Here is a 26083-nt window from a genome sequence, read left to right as displayed (position 1 = left end):
TGAGAGGCAATCTAATTTAAAATGTGACCTTCAGGAACTTTACAGAATATTACCGAAAACACAGTTCATTAATTGGCACTTTGTGTAACACCAGGGAAACTAGAAAAAAATATGCATGAGGTTTCATGGGTACGGGCAGAAATGTATTAATTATAATGCAAGAAATGTTCTAATCACTCACGTCAATGAAAATCAGTTTAACAAATATCTGGAAATATTCCAAGGGTCCAGAAGAATAAAAAGAGTAATCATTTTTGGCAAATTAATTTTTAAATTCCTCCACCGTTATTAAATAAGGTCTTTCATTTGTACTTAGTTGCTCAATTGTTTAATTGCAGCAGCAAATTGTGACTCCAATGTGGAGAGCTTTGATTTTGTAGTTGAGCTGTTTATCCATCCTTTAAAAATGCAGGGAAAACTGTCTTGTTTTAAAACACCTTACAGATAAAAGATAGCATTTTCTTTAGTGTATGAAAATATAGATGATGGAATCAAGAGTACAAAAAGGTTAGTGGAGCAATAACTCAATTCTTTATGAACTATTAATGTGAAATTATTGTTTTAAACTATAAAGAGCTATGCATGACACAATAAATGACTTCAGACACATAAAACAGACAAGCAGACAGATAGACAGGCAGACAGACAGACAATGGGTAACGTTGGTGTTCAGCGTCATGCCCAAGGATGCTTCAGTCAATCAGGGGTGGGAAGACACACAACAAATTTTACTGGCAATTATTTACAATAACTTTTTTTCTTTATTTATATTTCTGATAAAAAACAAACACTACAGTTATGAGCTTTCTCCTCAGCCATTCAAATCATAATGGTTTGTGACGTGGTTTGTGTCAGTCAGTCAGTCCGTCTAAGTTTATTTATGTAGCGCTTTACACTACGCAGAGCTTAACATTAAAAGTAGAAACAATAAATTTACAATAGAATAAATAATAAAATGTAAAGCTAGTTTTAAAATGCAAATAGAATCAGAGTCATTCAAACAACTGTATTAAAATCATCTCTATTTTAAATAATAATCAAGATGTAAGATGCATCAAATGCATTCTCAGTACAATGGGTGGAGCAAGAACACATCTGGGAGCGTACTTCCAAGCATTCTTAAGACAGTACTTGGTCTAACGACAATGATTTTTCACAAGGACGTGAGTACACACAACACGTTCTCACACCGAAGTGATGAAGGGTGACCAAGCATTTGTTTCCAATGCGTTGGGAGCCCCAATGCATCGGGAGGTAACGCGCTGTGCCAGAGCGTTGCTTTCCGATGTCCGCGGTAAAACAGAGATTTCACTGAATTGTGACCTTTACCCTCTTGCATTTTAAAATAATTGGGACAGCAGTATCTCAGGAGGTGGAGTGGGTTGTCCAGTAATTGGAAGGTTGCAGGTTTGATCCTGGCTCCGACCAGAGTATTCTGCTGTTGTGTCCTTGGGCAAGACACTGAACCTGCCTTGCCAGCTGGTGGTGGTCAGAGGAACCGGTGGCGCCAGTCAGTGCTCGGCAGCCTCACCTCTGTCAGTGCACCCCAGGGCATCTGTGGCTACATTGTAGGTCATCCCCACCAGCGTGTGAATGTGTGTGTGAATGGGTGAATGACTGATTGTGTTGTGAAGTGCCTTGGGGGGGGGGGGGGGGGGGGGTTGTAGAACGCTAAGAAGGTGCTACACAAATACAGGCCAATTACCATTTACCATTTAACCTTCCCCACACCCCCATCCTAATCTTAACCCACTTGCGCATGCAAAACTTAGCTTCTAGTTATGTCGCTCGTCTCAAACGTGGTTAACAAGAAGTTTAGAATGAGAAATTGGGTTAAGGTTAGGATGGGGGTGAAGGGAAGGTTAAATAGCAAGAGGTTAGAGGTTAAATATCGGTGAAATGTGCATTTTCCCGTGGGCTTCGGAAATCGACGCTCTGGCACAGTGTGTCACCTCCCGATGCGTTGGGAGCCCAACGCACTGGAAACAAACGCTTGGTCGCCCTTCACCAGTCTTAGCCACTTCGGGTGTGAGAACGTGTTTATATATAAGTACAGACAAGTTGGGAAATGGTCTAGTATTTCACAGGCCTCCAAATGTTTGTTGAAGAAACAAAAGAATGTGACAAAATAAGCTAATTCTAAGGTCACTCTCATCTCAACAACTACTAGTATATACAGCATTCTATCAGGTCTCTGTTTTACTGCAAATGTCTTCATTTGACTGAAAACTTTGTTGCCAGCCTCAAAACAAGTTCTCACATTTCTCACACACATACCGACTAAACTGAATGTTCGAGAATGATCCTTAAACTCCTCAGGAACCATTGCTAAGGTGTGGAGACATTTTAGAGCCTTCCTCATGAATACCTTGTGCTAGAAGCCCAGTGGGATAGTGGTTTCAGCGTGTGTTAGGTTATTGTTTCTTTAATAGACTTGTGAAATGGTAAATTAGAGACAACGGTAATTATCACAGAATAAACATCACAATTATTTGTTTTGCCTCTACAAAATCAAAGCACGAGGAATAAATCAGCATGTTTTTTTCTGTCACTCCAATAGTATACTACATCTTGTACAAGGAACAGGGCAGCTCATCACTATGCCATTCGAATAACATATGAGTGTACAGCAGCCTATCATATGACTCGAATAAAGCATTATGACACAGCAGAATGAATTTGAGGTTATTACGTCATTACTGCCATGCTGACCTTTGGCTTCCCTTTCCATGGACCTACAGCTCACACTTGTGCTTTTGGACCAGCTCTTCTCATCATGGAAAGAATACTGGGTCATTTTAACAGATGATTATTACTGATTTTTTTTCTTGAAGTTCAACTCTAAAAAACTCTCAAACCAGACCGCACTATCCCATTACCCTCTGCACCTCAACACTGAGACACATGACAGATTTAGCACACACATATTTGAGCTCACACAAACTACATGGACAAGTCTACAAGGGATGCATAGATGCATATGGAGATGATAAGTTTATGCGTTGGTTGTAAGAGCCGTGAGAAAGAGTGCCTGGCAGAGGCTTGAAGGATATAAGGCCCCGGCTTGTGCCTGTTTGCACAGCTCTGACCACAGACCCAGAGAAGGTGGTTTGGTAAAGCAATATTAGCTCTTGATTATTTGCGTTAACCAGTACTTAGATTTACTGCCTGAGTAATATGATCTGACTGGTAGTTAAGCTCTAACAGCAACACAGGGCAGCAATGCCAGGACAGAGTTGTCGTTCCTTTCTCAGTTTTCTTCCAACTGGACCAATAAAAAGCAGTCAGCTCCCCCTCTCCAATCCCCCTCTCTCTCTAACCTGCCCCATGGGGACGACATTTGGAAACAATCAGTGGTGTGTTTAAATAGAAGGCCCTTCCTCTATCAATCCCCCCAGATAAGGTATCTATTAGCTCTGCTCTCTGGCCCGACACACGGAATTCATCACCTCTGTTTCCTGTACGCCGTTTAGGGATCCCTCTTTTTCACTCCTACCTGTGCAGAGTGCAGGGGGCACATTTGGTGCATCTGCACTCTCAAATCTCTTTCTTTTTGCTTTTCAACGTGAGCAACTTTGAGAACTTACGAATCAAAAAAGATTATTTATTTCTTTGTTTTATTTAGCCCTTTAATTTATAATTTAAATACACTCGTTTACACTGGACCACCTGATGGTTCTTTCCCTTCCTAACGTTTCCCCATGTTTCCTCCCCTTTTTGGTGCCACTTCAAGTAAATAAGACACTTTTCAGTTTTATACGTTTTATTGCAGCTCAGACTTTAAAACAGACTTTTTTTTTCTGGTAACAAACATTTAATTCCTGGTAAAAACAAAATAATAATAATAACTTGAAGTAACTTGAAAAGTTTGATTGTGGTGCAAAAGTTCATTTATTTTAGTAATTCAACTTAAAAGGTGAAACTGATATATGAGATAGACTCATTACATGCAGAGCCAGACATTTGAAGCCTTTATTTTGCATAATTGCGATGATTATGGTTTACAGCTTATGAAAACTCCACATTCAAAATCTCAGACAATTAGAATATTGTAAAACACTCTACACTCTAATCAGCTAACAAATCCAAAACACCTGAAATATTAATAACTATTAACTAATTACTGAAATAAATTGACTTTTAATATAAAATATACACTTTTCTAATTTCATCTGTAAATAGATAAACTGCATCATTTAACTTTTCATTTTCTAATTTCTTGTTGTTACTTTTTATCAGAATGCTTGTTTGGCAAAAGAGGGTACGGCATATTTGAAGCCTTAAATAAAAATGTTTTGGCCAACAAGAGGAGCTTTCTTCACTGGGTCCCTAGGGAGGTTACTACTCACCTCCCTGGGTATCAAATTGCGATTTAACCCCCAACGTAAGAATGATATCTGACAGTGGCTGACTCTTTCTTCTTCTTTCTGACTCTTCAGAGCGCCCCCGCCAATTAGGATAGATGATGTAATTGTTTATTAAGAAGAAATAGGATTTGTATCCCACCAATGAGTCAGTACACCTGCAAATAAATCTATAATACCTAGCTGTCTAGACATGTGTCATTGTGTTACGGAGCTTGCCCTGCATGCGATCCCTATAAAATCATCCTTCTTTATTCCTGCCAATAATCTACGTGAGCTTTCATCATCCACTAAGAGCTAACGCTTAAACTGTTTTTGTCTCTACCCCACAGGGTCACTTGGGGGAGAAATTTTGTGAGCTTTTGAACAGATTGCCTCTCCCTTTTGCATCCCTCCATCTCCGGTCAAACTCGTCCTTCTATTCAGTTGAGATCTAATAGAGCTCGTAACCTTTGCCCTGCTTGGGTGGACCCCTGAAGTGTGCTCCTCTCACCTGGTATTGTGCTGCTGGCTGCACCTTCTGACTGGCATAGCCCCCACTCCAGCCTGCTTTTGTCCTCCTGCAATTCACTCTGACTTTGTTCAGTTAGCTAACCTAGCTTCCCCTCCCTGCTGGGAACTCTGAGAAAGAGGAAGGAGGAGGAAGGGGAACACGACGAAGACAAATAAAGGGAGAAATAAGAAGTGTTTTTTTTTTACTTTAATGAGGAAAATTCGCCTCTGGATAAGGTTAGAATGTTGACCATTCAGAAGATCAACAAAAAAACCAACATTTCTGACTTAAAAACTCTCAATGAGAGTTCCTTCGCTACTCTAAAACGCTTCTCACATGAGATTAGGATGTTAGTGCCCCCTTTAATCACACATGCACGCGCGCACGCACGCACACACACACACACACACACACACACACACACACACACACACACACACACACACACACACACACACACACACACACAATCCTCTCCAACAGCTCCAACAAACAACAGATTAACCAAAAGAAAGGGATTATCAGTCAACTGAGAGGCAGGGAGATGAACCTCCAGCTTGTTTTGTCTTTAGGGATTTGAATGGGCACCACTCCCGTTGAAGAAAATCTAGCTCTGATTCCAGCGGACAAGAAGCTCATCTCATTCGAAGACAAAAGCAGATGCTGACACACATGACTGAAGGCATTCATGCTGCTGCACCAATGAAAACACGCTATGGCTGTTTATTGGTGGCTCAGCAGGTTAACGCACGTTTAGTTCGTGTTTAAAACTGGTTATGTCAGTCAATCCGAAGGAGTGTTAATGTCACCACATAAACTGATGCATGGCACTGTTGGACTTTTATTGATGAGTGTTTTGTTTTGGTACATTTGGAATGACAGAATGGAGTCTGAACAAGTACAAGTCTAAACAAAAGTTGAAACATATCAAAGACGAGCCTTCTGACAATGTCAGCAGATATTATGGCATCAAACGCACTTTTTTGAAATGAAGAATTTTGTACAATCAAGGCGCTTGACGGATGCATGCAGGATCTAAACCAAATCTGCAGCTGCAGTCTACTTCATACAAACCAATATATACACACACACACACACACATATATATACATATATATACATATATATATATACATATATATGTATATATATATATATATATATATATATATATATATATATATATATATATATATATATATATATATATATATATATATATATATATATATAGGGTTACCCTGCAAAATCAACATTACAGCAAATGAAAGTACTTTAAATAAATACCACATACTGATTATGGAATGTCTGGGGTACTTATTCTGTGTCTTCATGAAGTTTGACAGAGACATATTAGAAGTTTGTCGTGTGGTCTTTAGGGCACATTGATCTGTTAGAAAATGCTGTTTGATTTAGGGTTCTAGTTTTTCTTTTGGGCAACCTTTTCACTGAAAAATATAGTTTGGTTGCATCCTGCAGTGGCTTGCAAAATTATAAAAATGTATGTAAAAAAAATCTGATTATATTTTTCTCTTATTTGTCAGGTCTGAAGAGCAGCAGTGCTTGCAAGGAATCTCAGTCTGTCCTCTATACTGAGCCACCTCTACCAGCTCATCCAGAAAACCAAGGGATTCCCGGGCCAGTCTAGAGACACAATCCCTCCAGAGTGTCTTGGGTCAGCTTTGGGAAGTCCTCCAGGAAAAGAATACAGCACCTCCTTCAGGAGGCATGTAAGAGGAGGCCTTTTAAGCACGTGTTCAAACCACCTCATCTGATTTCTTTAGGAGGAAATTCGTTTCAGTCGCTTGTATTTGTGATCCTATTCTTTTGATTGTTACCCAAAGGTCAAAACTGGAAGTGAGGGTGATTGCTGTAAAAAAAAAAAAAAAAAAAAAAAAAAAAAAAACTAAATAAATAACTAAAGAAATAATATTTTTTATTAATAAATCAATCAATAAATAAATAAATAAATGTGGCCTTCCAGCTTAGTTTCCTCTTCACAAAAGATGAGTTTAGCGTTTGCATCAATGCAAATTCAGCCTTAGTCCATCTGCTGATCCTCCACTGTGCCCTTACTTCCCTCTTAAAGAAGACCTAGAGAAACATAAAGTCCTTCACTAGAAGCTTAAATCCATCCACACAGTCCTCCACCTTAAGCACAGCCAAATGTAAAACAAAAATTGAAGGAAATGTTCTTTCAAATAAATTTGTTATCAGTCAAATTGTCCTTTAATTGACTTGTTAAGGCCAATGTTGTGTTTCTTGCCCCTGGCAACCCTTAAGACAATCAAATCTCATTGTCTCTTATCACGATTCATTTAGCTCCAATGGAAACAAAGTGTATCATGAACTGTTCATTCATTACTGCCAGAAGCTCCTCAGCAGCCACTTTGTGCTCTTCTCATGAGTTCCCACAGTGTTGTCAGCCAGGCCCTTGTGCTCCTGTAAGCACAGCCCTTTCACAAGGTCTTTGCACATGCAAGACTTTTCCCCTTTTAATTTCTGAAAAGTGGATGTGAAAATGTGAGGGTGTGTGTCCATTGAGAGAGTGTGTGAGTGACAGAGAGGTTCATCCCTTGTGCCTGTCTTTCTAAGCACTGCTTTGGGCAGGGGTATCTATGCTGACAGTAGATGGTGGGGGCAACGGGCTGGAGGATTAGAGGGCTTTTAGTCCAGACTGAGAGTGGCTCTTTCTTCGAGTGACAGAGAGAGGTGACGAGCCATCAGCGTCCAGGGGACAGGCAGACAGCCAGCCAGAGACATCTGCATTCATTCAGGACAGCGGCTTATCCGCGGACCGAAACACGCCCACTTGAAACGCCCTTCCTCGATACTCTCACACTGTTTTGCACATGCACACAAGTGCATAAACTGACACAAATGATTTATATACAGTCCCAAAATAGTCCTGAAATGGCAGGCTAACTTGGTTTAAATTGCATGCTAACTGGCTTTAAAGCAAAAACAGCAACTCTACACCGTTGGCCATAACAGTGCAGATAGGTTTGCTTCTGTTCAAACTTCTGCCTCTTCTCCTCCATCCATCCTCTCATGCCTCGGAGGTTGAGAAGACATCCAGAGCCAGAATAGAACCAGCCCAGCCATCTAATCCTCTACTCCCATTCACCATCACTGCTAATCTCCTTCTCCACCTCCTGACAAATGCTACCACCAGCACTATCCCCTCCACCTCCGCTTCTCACTCAAGAGGTGCACAAAGCCCCTCCAAGCAGTGCTGTCCCACCCCTTCTCACATCTTCAACCTGCTCCACCCGTTGCCCCCTGCAGCAGGAGGCAACCAGCTTTCAAAGCCCATCCCAAGGGGCTGCCAGTTTGGGTGAGCCCAAATACTCACCGAGTGCCGGATAACTCTGTTTTGGTACCAGACTCTCTGACCCATTGTTACCGCTACTGAGGAGAGGATAACCAGAAATGGAGTTTGAATTGCAATGTGTCTTTACGTCAGAGAGAAATAGAGAGAGAAATATGTTTTTTTTACAAAATGTACAAAAAACAAACCTGAATAATTCTACATTTATAAACCATTTTCTTGAGCCGGTAAGTACTAATTGACACTTAACAGGGTTAATGAAAAGTCACTCGGACCAGTCTGATCCCAGGTGGACTTTTCCTGCATGCTTTAGGTCGAGAACTCAGCTGATTTGTTTGGTTTAGTGATGAACAGCTCCTGTAGAAACTCATGAAGGCTGAGGAGACATGTCAGCAGTCAGATTAAGGTGTTAACAAGACAAACGCATGCCAAAACTGCTTAATATCCCTTTCATTACTTTTTCTGTCAGATAACAGATTTTACAAAAAGCATATCTTACTTAAACTAGTCAGCAGCACTGTGCATGCTAAAATCACATCGATACACACATCGTGCGCCTACACCACGTTTCCTGCCCTGCTCTTCATTTCTGCTTACGATGGGGAGCGAGAGCTTGGCAGACCCCTCAGAGCTGCCTCTCCACATCTTATTTACAGAAGCTATCTTTCCCATAAGTCACCATTCCTGTGTTCATAAAGCATTGTGCACGCCATAACTCACTCTTTCCTTTTATGAATAAAGCTCCCAAATTTATGGTGATGGCACTGAGGAGTGGTGGCCCCCACAGTGACAAACTTCCCCCAGTCTGTCAGCACGGGCTTGGGTGGCCACTCAGGACCCTACATCAAAGGCTCCAGGTGGGAGCACCGCTTTATCACTCCCGGGTTGGTGACATCACCTTGCCGCGCCACACAAAATTGATGATGAAAGCAAACATATCTGTCTTCACTCACATTTGCCAAATCAATTTTATTTTTACAGACCTTCTACAGGGTTATTGGCATATTGATGCTCTGCAGGCGGGAGGATGGGGGTGGGGGTGGGGGGCTGCAGCAGCCGGATAGACGGTGAATGAGTGGGCATGGGAAAAATAGGAAGGGAGGGGGTCAGGAGGGCTTAATTGCATTTACCATATTTAATGCAGAGGGATGTCATCACTGAATATCCATTCTGAATAATGTGGCATTTCATCATAAATTCTTTACAACTTATTTACTTAATGGAAAGAGTTATTGCTCGCTGTCAGGATGGTAATTAAACAATGTGATACAGTGCTGCCTCGCTAGGATCCCATCTTTACCCCCCTACACACACACACACACACACACACACACACACACACACACACACACACACACTCACATATATCTAAGCTCCTTAGTCTTTTAAATACATATTATTATTCACCGTCCACATAACTTACAACTGGATTAAAATTCATGAAACCCCTCCTTTCTTTTATTTTCTTCCCTGGGAAAAAATAAAAGAACCCAGAGAACTTGTACATAACCAGCTGTAAATCTGTTCTGCAAAGATTGGCACTGGATTTTTTTTCAGTGCAAAGTAAGTGAATTCAATATTTGGTGTTCGTTTAACAATTTATATCCCCCTAACAGCTGATTAAAAATGACCATCAGGAAACAAAATTATTGTGATTTTTGCCAAACCAAAATCCAAGAAAAGTTTTATCATTATACTGAATCATCTTTTCATCCAAACCTGTGACTTCTTTCGCAAACTGCATGGTCAGCCATCTTTAATGAGCTTGGCTTCGTCCAACAAAAGGACAAAGCCCTGCATGTGAAGGACTAAAACCCTCACGTTTAAATTAGGGTGGATCTATTCAGAGAAACTAAATGAGGCTGATACTCTGCCAGCCCACTCATCCCGCTCCATAAAACCAAGCAAGCTTGACACTGACAGAGCCCATAGCTAACCTTTGGCCTTGTCCTGCGACCCCCACCTTCGATTTTGTTTGTGTCTGCTGACCACTATGTGATTTTCCAATAGTCACACTGGGTCCCTATGGATGAAGACGGGATTTATGGCTTTTTATTTTAATTGAGCTGAGAGTGCGACGTCAACTCTGTTTCTTTCAGTTGCTCTGAGCTAACATTACATCACTGGTCTAAATGTGAACATGACGACATGGGAGGAAATGAAAAGAGAACTGATTTGAATGCTACAGTTTATTCTGGCCAAGAAAACCCCCTGGTCAGAAATATACTACTACTAAAACTGCAGAAAAAAAGGAATTGAGGCTGCAATTTTCATATTAGTAGTAGCACTAAAGCACAGCACAGTCTGTTACAAAAACACATGTATTTAACCTTGCCATAAATCTTTTTTATTCATGGTAATTGTTAGAATTAGTTCCATTAAGTCTTGGCATTGAGTGGAATACATTTGTGACCACAAAAATCTTGAAAATAAATAAAATAATGCAATATTCATGTGTTTAATACTTGTGTGATGCTGGCTAGACATGAACTATGCCCGTGTCCCTCATAGTTATTCGTTGTTTTAGTGATTGAAGGTTACAATAATAGATCAGTGCCTTTGTGTTTTTACCTGGAATCCTGTTATTAATTTTTATGTGCTGTTGTAACGAGTGAATTTCCCCACTGTGGGATTTATTATTCTATTCTATTCTATTCTATTCTATTCTATTGATTCTACGTGGTCGGTAAGCACTCAAATTACGTGTGAGAGAAGACTCTCAGACACATCAAATTGTCTCAATATCTGTCAAATTAACAGAGAGCCTTTTTTTTGTTTTATAAGGTCGGTTGACTCTGATGGTCAGCTTCAATGAGATTGACCCCGATAATGTATTAGTTGTAGAAGTACATCTATTGATTACTTACTGATAATTTCATTAGAAGTGGTCCAGTGGATCAAGAGAGAACAAAAACCTCAATAGCAAATAAATGATTACAATCCAGCAGAATCTTGAGTGTGAGGTGGTGATAACTATTAGGCCCCGTCCACACGTAGCCGGGGATCTGCCAAAACGTAGATATTTTTCACGTTTTGGCCTGTCATCCACACGAAAACTGAGTTTTTTCACACAAAAAAGGATCTTTTTAAAAACTCTGGCCAAAGTGAAGATCTGCGTTTTCTCCGTTTTGGGTGTCTGCGTGTGGACAGACAAAACCGGAGTTTTAAGGTCCGCAACGTCACTTTCCGCGACAAAAAAATGCTGACATCACGTGTGCGACCTGTATTTACACTAGCCGACAGCATGCCCTCAGAGCTGCGCTCGCTTTATCAATTGTCCAAGCGCTTTCTGCTTGTTTGTTTTTGCAAGCTGAATTACTGCTCCTTGCCCTAACCCTAACCCACAGACGAAGGACGAGGTTAAGAACGGGGGAAGTACTGCCGCCTACAGGTCTGGCATGTCCTTAACAACGTATTTATCCGGGTACATGTGGACAGTTTTTTTTTTAAACGAGGCGGTGTGGATGCAAGTTTTTGGAGGGGCGGATATTTGTTTTTAAAAGAACCCGGCTACGCGTGGACTAGGCCTTAGTAACACTATGAATGTGCCATAAAGCAGACCTGCAACCTTGACTGAATAACAGCCATTTTATCTGTTTGATGCAATTTCAAACCAGAATGATTTCAAAAGTTAACTAATTGCTAAATTTCACCCAAAGAAGACTTAAGGAGAGTTTCAAATACAATCTGTCCAGTTTTCAACATGCAAAAACACAACTGCCAATCTATTTTTAACTAACTGTTTTGAAAACTACCAAAATGTCAAACTGAAGGAAATTCTTACCTCCCAGCCTTGATTGGGATCTTGGAGGTAAGGTCTGTGTTCTCCTTCATAAGGGCCAAAGCATTCCCCAACATTCACCTTCCTGTGGCTCCAAATGCCAAGAGCACCACCTGGAGCTGCTGACTCTCTCAGTTCAAAGTCCAGAGGAATGGACAAGTCGTTTTGTGGTAAAAAGATGCTTGGTTGCTGGATTGTGTGAGATGACAGCTCATCGTCAGATAAAGGGTCGTCTGCCATGGCTGAAGAAAGTGTGGGATCACCATTAGAGCTGCATACATCATCTAAGATGTTGGCTGGATACAGGGCAAAGTCATCATCACCATCGCCTGTGAAAGAAACAAAGTCTCTAAGTGAAGGTGGTGCTCGGAGATGGATTTCCACAAAGAAGAATGAAAATTGATACAATTGGAACAGAGTCTGAGATTTATTACAGAATCATATTGTGGTAATTGGGCTTGGTTGGCATAAGGGGCTAAACTAAAGTACAAAAATAATAAAACATGTTTTGATTGGTATCATCTTGCCATGGATCAGATCTTTGGCAAGTTTGACTTTTCGAAAATAGCTTTTCTTTGATGTAGCTGACATGTATTGCTGTGACTACATGCGACTGAAGGTTTGATGCACAAAAGGCAAAGAAGTTGAAACAGGAAGAGAAACAGAATGTTAGCCCTATCTTTGCCATGCCACATATACGTACGCTCAATATAAACAAAGACTTTATAGAGGAATTATAATCTTGTGAGCCAGATTACAATAACAAAGCATGTTTGCCATGTGGTAGAGCTAATGCCAAGAGGACCAACCAGGGACTAGTTAGCATTGTAGTACACTGACTGCTTTATATTTCCTTTTCCTGAACTTTTCACCACTGTACTGTGAAAACAGAGGGAACCACATGAGGGTTAATTGTGAACTGAGTGAAACAGGACATGGATGTTTGACCCCTGAACCCACACTTGGTTTCTTCAATCAAATTAATCACAGTTGCAGACTTTTGATCAAGTAAAGTCAAATAAACAGAAAAAAGTTAGCGCATAACCAAAATAATGAAGAAGGAATCCAATAGAGCACTAAAATGGTCAAAAAACAGGTTCATTTTCAGACAAATCAGGGCTCAAGTTTAATGAAGAGGGAATCTAACATGACAAACTGCTAGCCAGGTGTCACACAGTGAGGCAGACGGACACTCGAAGGCAGAAATGATCCACAGGAATCTGCTGCTTTGTGGAGGGCTGTGCCTAACGCAGGCTGACAGGTCACGCGGAGAAGGGGCTCCGCTAATGAGGCTCAACAACCCATCCTTGCACTGAGGAAAATTCCTGAAGGGCTTCCTGTGTGACACTGTACCTCTGCGCTGTCGGCCGTAGAACCCTTAATCCAAACAGATACACACACACACACTCACACACAAACCTCTTGTTCACTGGCCATGAATTAACAATCCTTCTGATTGACTGAACGGGTCATTGTGGCTGGCCACAGGCGGTTGTGTACCAACCTGAGAAATTACCTCCAGAATTTGAAAAAAAATCATTGAGCACTCGCTCCCGTCTTACAGTACCTGATAAAAAAAGATGCATGTGTGTCCACATACCCTTACACAACTTCAAGGTCAGCATGCAAAACTGTCAAATCCAGCATAAGTAGAGCATAAGCTGTTTTCCTCTGCCAGTGAGGAATCATAAGTCGTGTCAAAATGTGTTTGCTGCTTGAAGAAAAAAAAAGTCTCAGCATGCTGAATCAGCTGTCTGTTAAGGATAGATGTGAGTGTGCTCTGTGTTGCGCTGTAAGTGTATTTGCAGAAACATACAACGTCTACATTTCTCATTCTTCTCAGCAACACCTGATTACAGTTTCTGTGCAACCACCGCGGTGGTCACACATGTTCCAGGGAAAAGTCTGTTCCCGCACTGGGTCCTACTTGAAATTCGCTGCAGTGTGTAAAATGATTTTCTGTACTGAGTCCGGAACATGGTTACGGATCTAGATGTGAAGTCTGCCATATGGCATAGAGGGACAAGGGCTTTTAAAGGTAACCGTATACCTCGGTAGCTGTTTCTCTTCTGACATTTACCCTCTCGTGCTTTTCTCAAAGTTTATATTTGATTCAGGCCAGATATTCTCTCGGTCCACTGGACTCAGGGAGAGCATTTCAGCTCATAAACTTCATATTTCTTTAAGGTAAATGATAGTCGAAAACAAATACGCTATGTTGGGAGTTTTAAAAACTTGTGTGGTTTTGCATGCAGACGATTGATAAGTCAAAGACCGTGACTTTGCTTAGTAGTGTTGGACAGTCAGGTTTATGCACACACATGACTGGATTGGATTTGTCACTTTGTGCGTGTGTGTGTGTGTGTGTGTGTGTGTGTGTGTGTGTGTGTGTGTGTGTGTGTGTGTGTGTGTGTGTGTGTGTGTGTGTGTGTATGTGTGTGTGTGTGTGTGTGTGTGTGTGTGTGTGTGTGTGTGTGTGTGCATTTCTTTGTCACTGCATCTGCAAAGCAAATAGTCCTATTTGTTTGTTCAGCGAAGGACATTACTTCATTACTGCAAGCAGACGCCCCTCATCAAAGAAGGAATTTAGGTTAGAGCGGGGAAACTCCAGCTGGGAGCAGCACCACATTTTCAGCTGCATCAGGAACACAGATGAGAGTCTGATAGCAAAAGAAAAAAACAAGCAAGTGATACAAAAAAATTCAACAAAAATTTAATTAAAATAAGCTTTTTGACATTATCTCCCAAATCAACTTCAGCTGTTATCACCAGAAGATGCATCGTGACACTTTGCATAAACAAAGTCATGCACGGGCTTGCTTATATATCATCCATTTAACTGCTTGATTCATTAATTTTTATTAAGAGGGGGAAAACATTTGTTCACAGGCCTGCTATCTGCATGGGTGGAATGATTTTCACCTCTGCCACAAGGTGTTGGGCGCACTCATACATCACATGATTACCCCGAGCAGCGAGCAGGGCCGCCATCATCAGGGAGTGAATTAAAGATGATAGAAGGAGCTATTAATCACTGTGACAAAGCCCCTAATGGAGGTGCGACCCAGCCACTGCTGACAGGATGCCGAGGGAACGTACCCACGGGACAAATGGATACATATGTTTACAGAGAATAACCTACCTGTAGACACAGTTAGAAGGAAACAGAGAGAGGTTGCTAACACCCTTTTTATTTCTCTCTCTCATTTGCTCTTCCAACATCTGCAGGTTGAATTATTTTACTGTCTCTCTTAAGCGCGAGCCACACTGTGTGTTTATCGGACGTCTTAGACAAATCTCTCGTTGCAGAGTTAGGTGAATATGAGGGGGATTTGTAAGTCTGTAGCTCACTGACAGCTTGCTCACCAAGTTCAGTCTCCAACAGTCTTCCAACGGGGTCACCAGAAAACCAACGACTTCGGTCTGCAATCGACCAATGAAAATACACCCAGGGAGTGATGCAAACTGGTAGCATTAGCAACACCAATGTAAAACATGTGGACCACTCCTTTTTAGAGTTTGCTTCGAAGTAAAATAAAAAGAGTTAACGGTGGAACTTTTTTCTCTTGTTGTTGTTGTCTTGGGTATCTGCCGGCTTTTAGTCACGTATGCTTTTCGGTGAGTACTCTCATGACGTTAGCGTATCCTGCTAGAGCGAGATGTCGTATGCTTTGGTTCACTGAACTCTTTGTGTGCCACCTCTCTGGAGTCCTCACAGTGAGACACGAAGCAGTCCTTCTCCGCAGTTTTGCGCTGCTGGAAAAAAAGAAGTATTTCCTCTCTAACAGCTGTTTCTGCTTCCTGTTCTACCTTAAAAGCTGATGTTTTGATGCTTTGACTCCTCCCTTCTCCTGGGACTTCTTTAGACAACATAGATCTTCGTCTCCCCTCCTCCTGCCACACCTGGTGTGGACTGCGGTGCCTTGGTCTGCCTGGGTCGTGGCTCCTGGGTCAGAGGTTTTGAGATTTTTGGCACCTGCCTGATCAATCCCAGTGGCTACCTGGTGGGGTCTGGGTCCCTGGGCTCTGCTGGGATCCCGGTGGGGGTGGTCGCCCCTGGGTCCCAGGTTGCTGGGTCCCGGGCTCAGCCAGCTAGGGGGTGGGAGGCTGCAGGTGGGTCTGTGGGCTTGCCGCTGAGATCTCCCGGGACTCTGCCGGCTGCTGGTTGTGGCCCCCCGGGGCGATCCTCTGCGCCACTCGAGGGGGGCGGGGGCTTTTCTGGTCGCAGTCTCCTTGGGGTTCCTGTGTTCTGGGGCAGCGCCTGGATCTCTGGGTCTTGGAGCTCCCTCCATCTCCGACACATCTTTGGGGGGCGGATCTGTGGTCCCTCACACTCTCTATTGGATGCTTTTATAGAGAAACCTTACATAAACAAGCGCGTGTACACACACATGTGCTCACATGGTACTCTCATAAGTATGGACTTGGGCACGTTCAACACATGTCTTAAGGCTGTCGTTGCCACTAAATGCACTATGATTTATTATCGTGTGATTGTTCAGTTAAACAATGTTGATTTTATATTTCTTCAAGTTGACACAGAGATAGCTTGCTCTTGTTGTATTGTTGTGTGTCCCTTTTTTCTCTTCTTTCTCTTTCTGCAGGTCTAGAAGCAGACTTTTGTTCATTATTGTTTATTTTTTTGGAAGTTTGTGGTAAATTTAAATATTCTGCCTAAAACTGTTAATGCTTCACCCTCTTCAGGTAAAAACTCTGCACTACATTTAAATTTAAATCTGACACCATTATTGGCTAAGATGAACCCTATGATATTAGCTGGTACCATAATCCGTTAATAGATTATAGCTGTGATGGGAAATATCCTGTCTGAACTTGATGCATTTAAACAGATAAAGGTCTAATTATTGAGAAAAAGTGTCTTGGATCATGAAATATGAAAATGATCTCTTCACCTTTTGAAAACTGACCCTCAAGCTGATCCATGCACAGTATTTGTTGTCTGTGATAACATAAAATAAGGAAGACATATTGATGAAGGTCTCAACCTTTGCTCTTTACTGGTCAATCATGATCCCTCATTAGTCATTATCTAAGATCTACCACTAACTCTTACCCACATCCCAATAATAGGCAAACATCTCTGGACTGTTTGTATTGTGCCCTGAATGTTTCACCTGAGATCTGCACTGAATGCAAATAAACCAAGAACAATTATATTTGATTTGGCTGATTTCTTTAACGCTTTCACAACTACTGCCAATTGGAAAAGGACTGCTGTTGATTTGATAAGTGCTGTTAATTGCAGTGCATCAGTGTGTGTCCACATTCCCTCAGCAGGGTGTGTAGGAGCCCCGTGGCCTCGGGAGAGGAAATAAGCTTCCTAATTAACTCTGTCTTTGTGCTTAATGGAGGCCCTAACACTGCTTATGGGAAGTCTTTTGGTCCGCGGGTCCATTGGGGTGACTGTGGAACCGACTGATACCAACCACAAACGTTCATTTCAAATGGTGGCGGTGTGCAAACTCGGCTTTTAATCAACACAAGTTTGATTTTTGAGGAAAATTCTCCAAAACTTGTCAAAATTCAATTATTTATAACATTTAGGTATTTGTTGCTGCAATAAATAATAATAACAATTGATGTACAAAGTTGTTTTTATTAGAACTCTATTTCTATCTTTTGAGCTCTGAAATGAATATGATTAGGAACTGTTGAGGGAAAGCATCACATTGAGAAAATTAGCAGATGATGCTACTGATTGTCTTCTTCAAAACATATTCTCATACACATGCATCTGTATTGTGGAAATGAGCAAACACAGACACACACACACACACACACACACACACACACACACACACACACACACACACACACACACACACACGCTCACACACACACACTCACAGAACTGGAACTCAACCTAATCTTAATTAACGAGAGCATTGTCTCTGCCTTGTGTTTGTCACCCCATTCGAGATGGAAAACACTCCATTGAGGACCCTGCACTGCATTACCAATTAACATTTCACAACAACCCTAAACTTCAAGCTGGTCCCTCTTTGCAAACACGCACACACACTTAGACACCTAGTGTAATTAATTAGTATTAGTTGTGATTAATAATGAGCGTCCTTTTACTGGTAAATCTGCAGCTCCGGCGGCAGGCTGACACAACAAAGGCGAGTGTGTATGCGGCAGGATTCATCAGGGGAGCTGCTCTGGGATTTTAACATGTTTCTCACAGGCCTGACAAATGGCCTATTAATTATCTAATGTTGTCTGACAAGAGCCGCTTGATAAAGATGTATGTTTGGACTGGGTGAGGAGGGGACGATACGGCAGAGGCAAAGGGAGAGGTCTGCGGGGGTAATAGAGAGAAACTGGTGGGATATTTATTTGCATAAAGAAGAAAAAATAAAGCGAGTGAGGGAGGCAGCCCTTTTTTAGGAACTTGTAGGTTTTTAAATGAAGAGCACATCGACTCTCAAAAAGAACTTTAAGTACTTATTTTTTTATGTGTTTGTATCTAAAGATAAATCACTTTAGTGTGAGACTCATACATTTATTTTTAATGAAATGCTACTGAATTAAGTCTTGATGAACACAGAGATGGATGTTCGACACCCACACACACACACACACGTTCCTGTATTTGTACCCATGTTAGGATGTTGTATTGACTTCCATTCAATTTAGTGAGTCCACTATGCCTAACCCAAAACCTTACCCTAACCCTAACCCTAACCCTAACCAGTGTATTCCTAAAGTTGTCTGTAACAAAACTCAATTCACATCATATCTGTAAATCTGACCCTTTACTTAGTGCTCCATATTAGGACAGGGTGTTGGTCCTAACAAGGACCATCGGTCGTAAGAAGGTTAGTAAATATCTCAAATCCAGTCTTCACAATGGAACAAATACAAGCCCACACACACACACACACACACACACACACACACACACACACACACATAGGTTGAGTCTTAAAGCCACAATCAATATCTTCACTAAGAAGTCGCCACATAAGCTGAACCATGCAACTCTCACTCAGCTCTGTGATTCAGTCTCAATCCAGACTCTAATTTGCCGAGTTTATCTTCTGACTGCATGTTGACAGGTGTTCCTAAGTGTGGTGCCAGTTGCCAGAAGATTTTTTATGATTGCTTCAGCCTCGCATTTGGCCTAATGAGATAGGATCCCAGTTGGACGCTAACTCAGGGCCTGTCAGATGCAAAGCAAACAGAATAACAGCTCTGCACTCACATTGTTTCCACAAGCCATCTATCAGGTGGCGCGCGGGAGGAGGGCTATCCGGATTGAACGCTGACCCCGAGATGTGGAAGATGGGAGAAAATTGAGAGAAGGAAAGATGAGCATCAGGAGTTGGAATACTCGTTTCTAAGTGACCACATGTTTGTAGTTCTTTAGTTAAGGGTACTAAATCATAGGCATCAAAGGAACAGTCGGCTTTGAGTTCTGGTAGCGTCTTAAAAGTTTTTTTGTATTAAGTCAAATTTTTGAGAAAAGAAGAAATAATAATGTCTAACCACTTTCACACAGCCATAGTCCTCTGTTGAGCTTTACGTCTTCATCACCCCTCACTTTAAGAACATCATTCAAAGTTTTGGCGGCGCATAAAAAGTTGAACCTAACGAGTCTGAACTATTTGGATATCTTTTAGAGTTTGTTCACAATCACGTTTTCAATTAGAGATTTGAGGGGGAGTTATAATGTTCACCTTGATGTGATGATGTCATCCACTAGAACAGGGCCAGTGTCCAGCACGTTTTAGTAGTTTCCCTACTCCAACTCACTTGATTCATCTGTGCAGCAGCTAATCAGGCTCTGCAGAAGCCTGTTAATCACCTGCTGGTTAAAACCAGGTGCGTTGAAGCAGGGAAACAACTAAAACAAGTTGGACAGTGATGCTTGGAGACCAATGTTAGATACTACTGCACTTTAACTTTTATGCTTTTTTTGAGACATCAACAGTTTTTTGCTACATAAAATACAAAAACACCTTTGTATTTAATCTTCTTCGACCCATCGCTAGAGGACTTCAGGATTTCCTCAAAGAAAAGAATGTCCACAACCACGTTCAGGTCGTGTTCTATCAAGTAAAATCTAATTTATCTCTTCAAAGTGAAAAGTCTTTTTTAACTTGTCATATTTCCTACATTAAACACTGCAGCCACACAGGAACTTACCTGTGTGACCACAGGACCCTTCTTTAGAAGAAGAAGAAAATATCTTGTCTATAGCACCTCACAAGATAGAAATCATGAGGCGCTCCACAAAAACAAAAGATGTAAAAATAAAAAATAATTTAGAAAATGGTTAAAAATATATATTAAATTGAGCAAGAAATAGACCATTGTGATTAAAAAATGTTAAGAGAGAGAGTGAATAGGAAAGAGGGAAATCAGTGAATCCTGGGGAAGGTGGAATAAGTGGGGAGAGCAGAATAAAGAGAGAGTGGTGAAGAAGGTCATACAAAAGCAGCTTGAACAAGTACTGCAAGTTTTCTGCTGTTTTTTAAAGGAGACCACTGAGTTCTCAGGCTCAGGGGGAGAGAGTTCCAGAGTCTGGGGGCCACAGCAGCAAATGATCTGTCACCTTTGGTCTTTAGCCTGGTGCTGCACAATCAGTAGGCTTTGATCACTGGACCTCAGGGACCTGCTGGGGGTGTAGGGACTAAGAAGATCACCAATGTAAGATGGTGCTTGTCCATGTAAGGCCCTATAGACCAGAACCAGGATCTTGAAATGAACCCTGGAGTTGACTGGCAGCCAGTGAAGCTGGAGGAGAAGCGGGGTGATGTGGGTGTGTTTGGAGGACTTGGTCAGAAGCCGAGCACAGGCATTCTGAACCACCTGTAGACGGTTCAGGGAGGTTCTGCTCAGACACGTGAAAAGGGAGTTACAGTAGTCTAAGCGTGAGGAGATGAAGGTGTGGAGAACTGTCTCAGTCTTAGGCGAGGCTTTTGGTTTTTGCACAGCAACAGTTTCTTTGAGGCTCTTTTTCCATTTAAAAATGGGATTTTGCCAGGATTATCTTGCTCTTTTTATGTTTATACAATAAATAATGACCATTTTGTGATTGCATAAATACTTGCACAAGTAAAAGTTGCGCCTTAGCTGCATTAGCACCATCAAGTGTCTCAGTTCTTCATGAACGTTTTACATTTTTTACAACATAATGCTATAAAAGAAACAATGTCTTCATTCATTTCAATTCAAGTTTGTTTATATAGCGTCAAATCATGACAAATTCATTCTTTGTAACCACTGCGTCCTCAACAGAGTCACTGGAGCTGGTGATCAGTTCCAGCAGTGGGTGAGCAGGTACACCCTGGATAGGGTGTGAGTATCACAGATTGTTTTTATGACAAAACAATTAAAAATAATTACAAAAAACACAAAAAATATACATGATGTAGGAAAACAATGGCATGGCTGTGACATGTGAAGTGAATGTGTTAAGAAAAGTTATCAGTCCCATCATCTCCTTTGCTATAATCTCTGATTCAGCTCCATCCCTGACCCCCTCCCTCCCACACACACACACACACACACACACACACACACACACACACACACACACACACACACACACACACACACACACACACACACACACACACACACACACACACACACACACACACACACACACACACACACACACACACACACACACACACACTGCATGTCACAGATCCTATAGGCTTTTGATTTGTTTTCCATGGTCACAGATGCTTTTCACATAATCTGTCTTCCTGTGGAACATCAACATCCATCTGTCAGTGACGCCAGCCCTATCTCACTCTACAAGCAAGACAGAATATCATCACAGAATATTTTTGGGAAAACCTGGAGGCAATGATAACATTTAAGCCGGAAGGAATAACATTTATTTTATAATCCGTGTTCTTATTTTAAAAATATCATGTCCGCGCAAACATACATCTTCCTTTCATCCTCTCATGTCATGGCTAACTGCCATTGGGCCCTAATATAATTATGGCTCACAGTTGTGCACATTTGAGAAATTGATTCCTTTCATGAAATGTGAGCACGGCAGACCCGGGCAGAGCGGAGAGAGAGAAAGAGAGAGAGGTATATCCAGAATGGGAGCTGCCAGCTCCTCCAGCCCCGTGGAAGGCCCCCTGGGTACCAAGCTGCCAGCTCAAGCCCTGCCCATTCGGCCCCAGTCGTTAAAAGAAATGATAGCATATGTGCTTCGTTTGAGTTTGATGTCTTCATAATGCATTACACAATTAGATTGATTTGACAATTTCATTTATACTTGATAAAATATTTATGTAGGCCCGAGGATGGTAGTCCTCATCAAAGCGGGTTGTTCTGCAGTGCAGATGGGAGCTGCGCTCTGCACCGTCAGCCTATTAAAGCTGCCATTTGTGTTTCTAAAAATAATAATTATTTTGTAAATGCAACTGAGATCGTTGCAGAATCAGAAGCTGACTTTTATGAAATCAAAGTGGATTAGAGAATCAATAAGCTTGTTCTCACATTTTCAATGGGTGCATCACAAACTGGTAAAAAGAAAATAAAGACAACATTCTGTTGACGAATCTTTTCCAATTAAACACCGTTTTAGCTTTTTTAATTGATGTAACCGACGCATTAACTTCCTTTTTGGTTCACCTGAATCCTAAAAAGTCAACTTTGCAGCAAACATCTCCTTGGAGTAAAAGCTAGTTTACATGTCTTTGTCAGCAACTTTACGCTCACATGCACACACTCACACACACACACACACACGTGTCGATAGAGGTGTATTTCATTTCTTCTCCTCCTTCAGTGTTGTGTAGCAATTCTCCGCCAGGAAGGCAGAGGGTGTGAGATTATTCTGGTGTATCCTGCCATCAATGCAGTCACGTCTCTAGTGTGTTTAGCTGTGTTTATGTATTTCAGGGACTTTTCGAAACAAACAAATTTGTCCTCCACCTCTCCATGAAGTCGATATGTTCGGCTCTTGTTTTATTTCTTTGAGGTGGAATGGTGGTGCTGTTTGGGCTCTACTCCATCTGTCCTTGCAAGCCTGTTGGAAAGCCTACGCAACGACGGATAATCAGGTTGCGTGTCTCCGCACCGACGCAGACGGAGAAGTATAAACTGGCCTTTACATCTCATAAGGTCCACAATCTACTCTAGCTGCGTAACTCATGTGCATCCTTCTAAACTTTTCCTGTGTCAACTTTCTAAGTCTGCTTTTAAAAGAATGTCCTGTAGAAATTCTAATAAATACATCAATTTAAGCAATAAATCCACTCATGCTTCGAGGTGAGTCTCCTTCACCCTTATTTCCTTCCCATTCTCATTGGATTGCCCCTCTCTTTCTTCCATTTTCCCCCTCACCTGTCTCCCCCTTTTCTCCCCCACACCCTTCTACAAACCTCTCAGCGTGCACAGCTACCCCACATCCATCACATTGCAGAAATTTAAGGAGCCAAATTGGCCTCATCTGTCTCAATGCTGGATGCAGATGGAGTTTCTTCTGCTGAGGGAGGTGTAGTTAGTCACCCCTGTTGCCCCCGCCCCTATCGGCGCACTGCCTCTAAGCCGCACCCGTCTACCCCTACGTGCACGGAGGTGTGTTATGCTGGGATGAAGGGGGCACGGCGGTGAAGTGACCGCTGCACTGACCACACGCATACTCTGCTTCATTCAGTTTTCTTTCAATCACATTTCTGTTTTTTTTCTTTTCTACTCACCACACAGTCTTCATTCTGGCTCACTTGCCTTCTTTTGCCCAGTCTCTTACTCTTGTTTACTACTCCAGACTGCCAACACACACATACACACACACACACACACACACAGCCAAGCAGTGGTGGCCATTGCAACGCCTGCAGTCCAGGCTGAAGCAGCTTGCTTCAGACCTGGCTCGTTAATAAAGGCCCTAAATAGGCAGCATGCATAAAACATGAAGCGCTGCGTGCTGCCGTAATGAACTGCTGCTCCATAATTGCATCTCAGAGCCGTAAAATGAAGACAAAATATTTGAAGAGGGATTCTGTCACCTCTCTGCAGACGCAACACTAATCACAGGCGTTCTCCGGGGCCCTGGGGGTCTCCTCCTGACAGAGAGCAGGGGCTAAACGCCCGGGGCGGTGACATTGGCAAAACCTTCCAACTGATGAGACATAATTGAATAATTGCTGATTAGAAAATAGGGGCAAGGTAATGGTATAATAGTGTCCAGTGCATTATCGGAAATGATCCCACTGGGAAGCACAAAATACAGGAATGTAGATGGTGCAAAACCTGGAATACAGAAACAACTTCTTCCCTAATAAGGAGAGCAGGTGGTTGAATATATTAAAATATTTTTGCTAAAAAAACATTTGTCAAAGACTAAACTTGCCAGTTTGACTGCACGGAGAAATCATTATTTTAGCCAAGGTAATGTATTTAAACAAAACAAAAGAAAAGAATGGCGCTAAAACCAATGTTTTAACACAGAGACAAAGACAGCTACACACTCATAGAAGCAGTGACAAGTTGGGAGACAGGCAGGCCTCCAGATGAGAGATTGGAGTCCGACTCAGAGGTGTCACCCAGACAGTTAGAGAGTTGCGGCGGTGACAGGGTAGCCGTGGTGACATAATGAAGGTGCTGTGTTTGTCACAGGGGTCAGCAGTGATCACTGTGTCTGGCTCTGAGGAGGTCACAGACGCATGTAATGAATCCCACCAATGACAAATGGCCCTCAACTCGAGGCTGAGACATCTGACAAACTCAAACTCATCACACGGGCTTGGATGGATAGGAGCCGTGCTGAAGGTATTTTTTATTTTATTTTTTTTACATCTAAGATCTGCAAACACATTTCAAAATCAAGATAAGCTTAATGCCATCAAGACCAGGCTGAACATGTGTGAAATTACAACTCCCCATTCTTAAATTTATAAATATTAACTGTTATTAACCAAATTAATTCAACATAACTGATCACACCAAGGATTTAGCAGATCTGTGGATTTAATAACATAAAGCAGGCTCGAAGATCTTAAAAAGCAACAAATCCAGGCAGAAATACATCTAAAGAACTACAGGTCTCACTTGGTTAGATTTAAAGTGTGGCTATGATTCAGCACTAGAGATGAGGCAGAGATGGGATCATATGTTTGTAGATTCTCAGTCATCCAGGGCTTGATAATCAATGAAGGTTCTGTTGGAAACATCTGGAATTTTCTAGTCATCTTGAAGATGTTTTGCGTCTCATCCCAGAAGCTGCTTCAGTTCTAAAACTTGGGTTGGGAGTTGGAGGCTCAAGGCTTCCAAGCTTCTTGGATAAGAGGCCAAATGTTAAACACAAATTTTTCACCTCATATTTGCCAAAGAATATTGATAATCTCCAAATCTCCTTTGGGAAAATAATTTGGAGATTGTCTCTTTTACATATTGAGTAAAACTGCCACTATACTTGAGATTAAATGTTTTTGCCAACAATCAAACATGGTGGCAGTGGTGTGATGGTCAGGGGATGCATTGCTACTTCAGCACCTGAATGACTCGCTGGGATTGGTGTACCCATGAATTCTCTCCTTAAGCAGAAAATCCTATAGAAGAATGTTTGACCTTTGACCTGAAACATGTCGTTGTTGGAAATATATGGCTGAGTTTAGATAATTCTGTAAAGAGAAGGACAAAAATTCTGCAGAGTGAAAAACTGAATTCCAGATATCACAAAAACTTGATTGCAGTTGTTGCTGCTATAAGTTAACCCTAACCCTTTCTCAAAGGTGTGGATCACTGACAAAAAAAAACATTTTTTATTATTGTTTCAGATTCTAATCGGTCACTCTGAGTTTTCCATGCAGGCTGAACATGTGTAACGTCCAGGAATGGTCAGTTTTCACCTACAGATTGATCTGCATGCCACCTGTCATCTACAGACATGAATCTGCCTCTATGTCTCTCTTAATCTTCCAAGCTACAGGAAACGATTCAACACTGCGTGTTTACACTCAGATTGTCGACATCATGTTCCCTTCTCAAGGTTCTTCTCTGCCAAGCCTGTCTGCTTATCTAGGCTGTCCTGCACAGAATAAAGGACTGAACCGTTATAATAGTAAATGATCATATGGTTGAATGAACAATAATGGTTGATGAATAATAAT

General features: G+C 41.7%; 1 protein-coding gene across 1 annotated transcript in view; it reads right to left on the bottom strand.

Moving 5' to 3' along the window:
- Positions 1–26083, bottom strand: part of mecom (MDS1 and EVI1 complex locus) — a 170102-nt gene that overhangs the window by 103720 nt on the left and 40299 nt on the right. Inside the window, exon 2 of the mRNA XM_054743414.2 lies at positions 11973–12298. Within this exon, the coding sequence (XP_054599389.2) occupies positions 11973–12298 (326 nt within the window). The remainder of the gene's footprint in view (positions 1–11972; positions 12299–26083) is intronic.

The sequence above is a fragment of the Nothobranchius furzeri genome, chromosome 13, assembly GCF_043380555.1.
Source record: "Nothobranchius furzeri strain GRZ-AD chromosome 13, NfurGRZ-RIMD1, whole genome shotgun sequence".
Lineage (NCBI taxonomy): Eukaryota > Metazoa > Chordata > Actinopteri > Cyprinodontiformes > Nothobranchiidae > Nothobranchius > Nothobranchius furzeri.
This window is presented reverse-complemented; position numbering and strand designations above follow the sequence as displayed.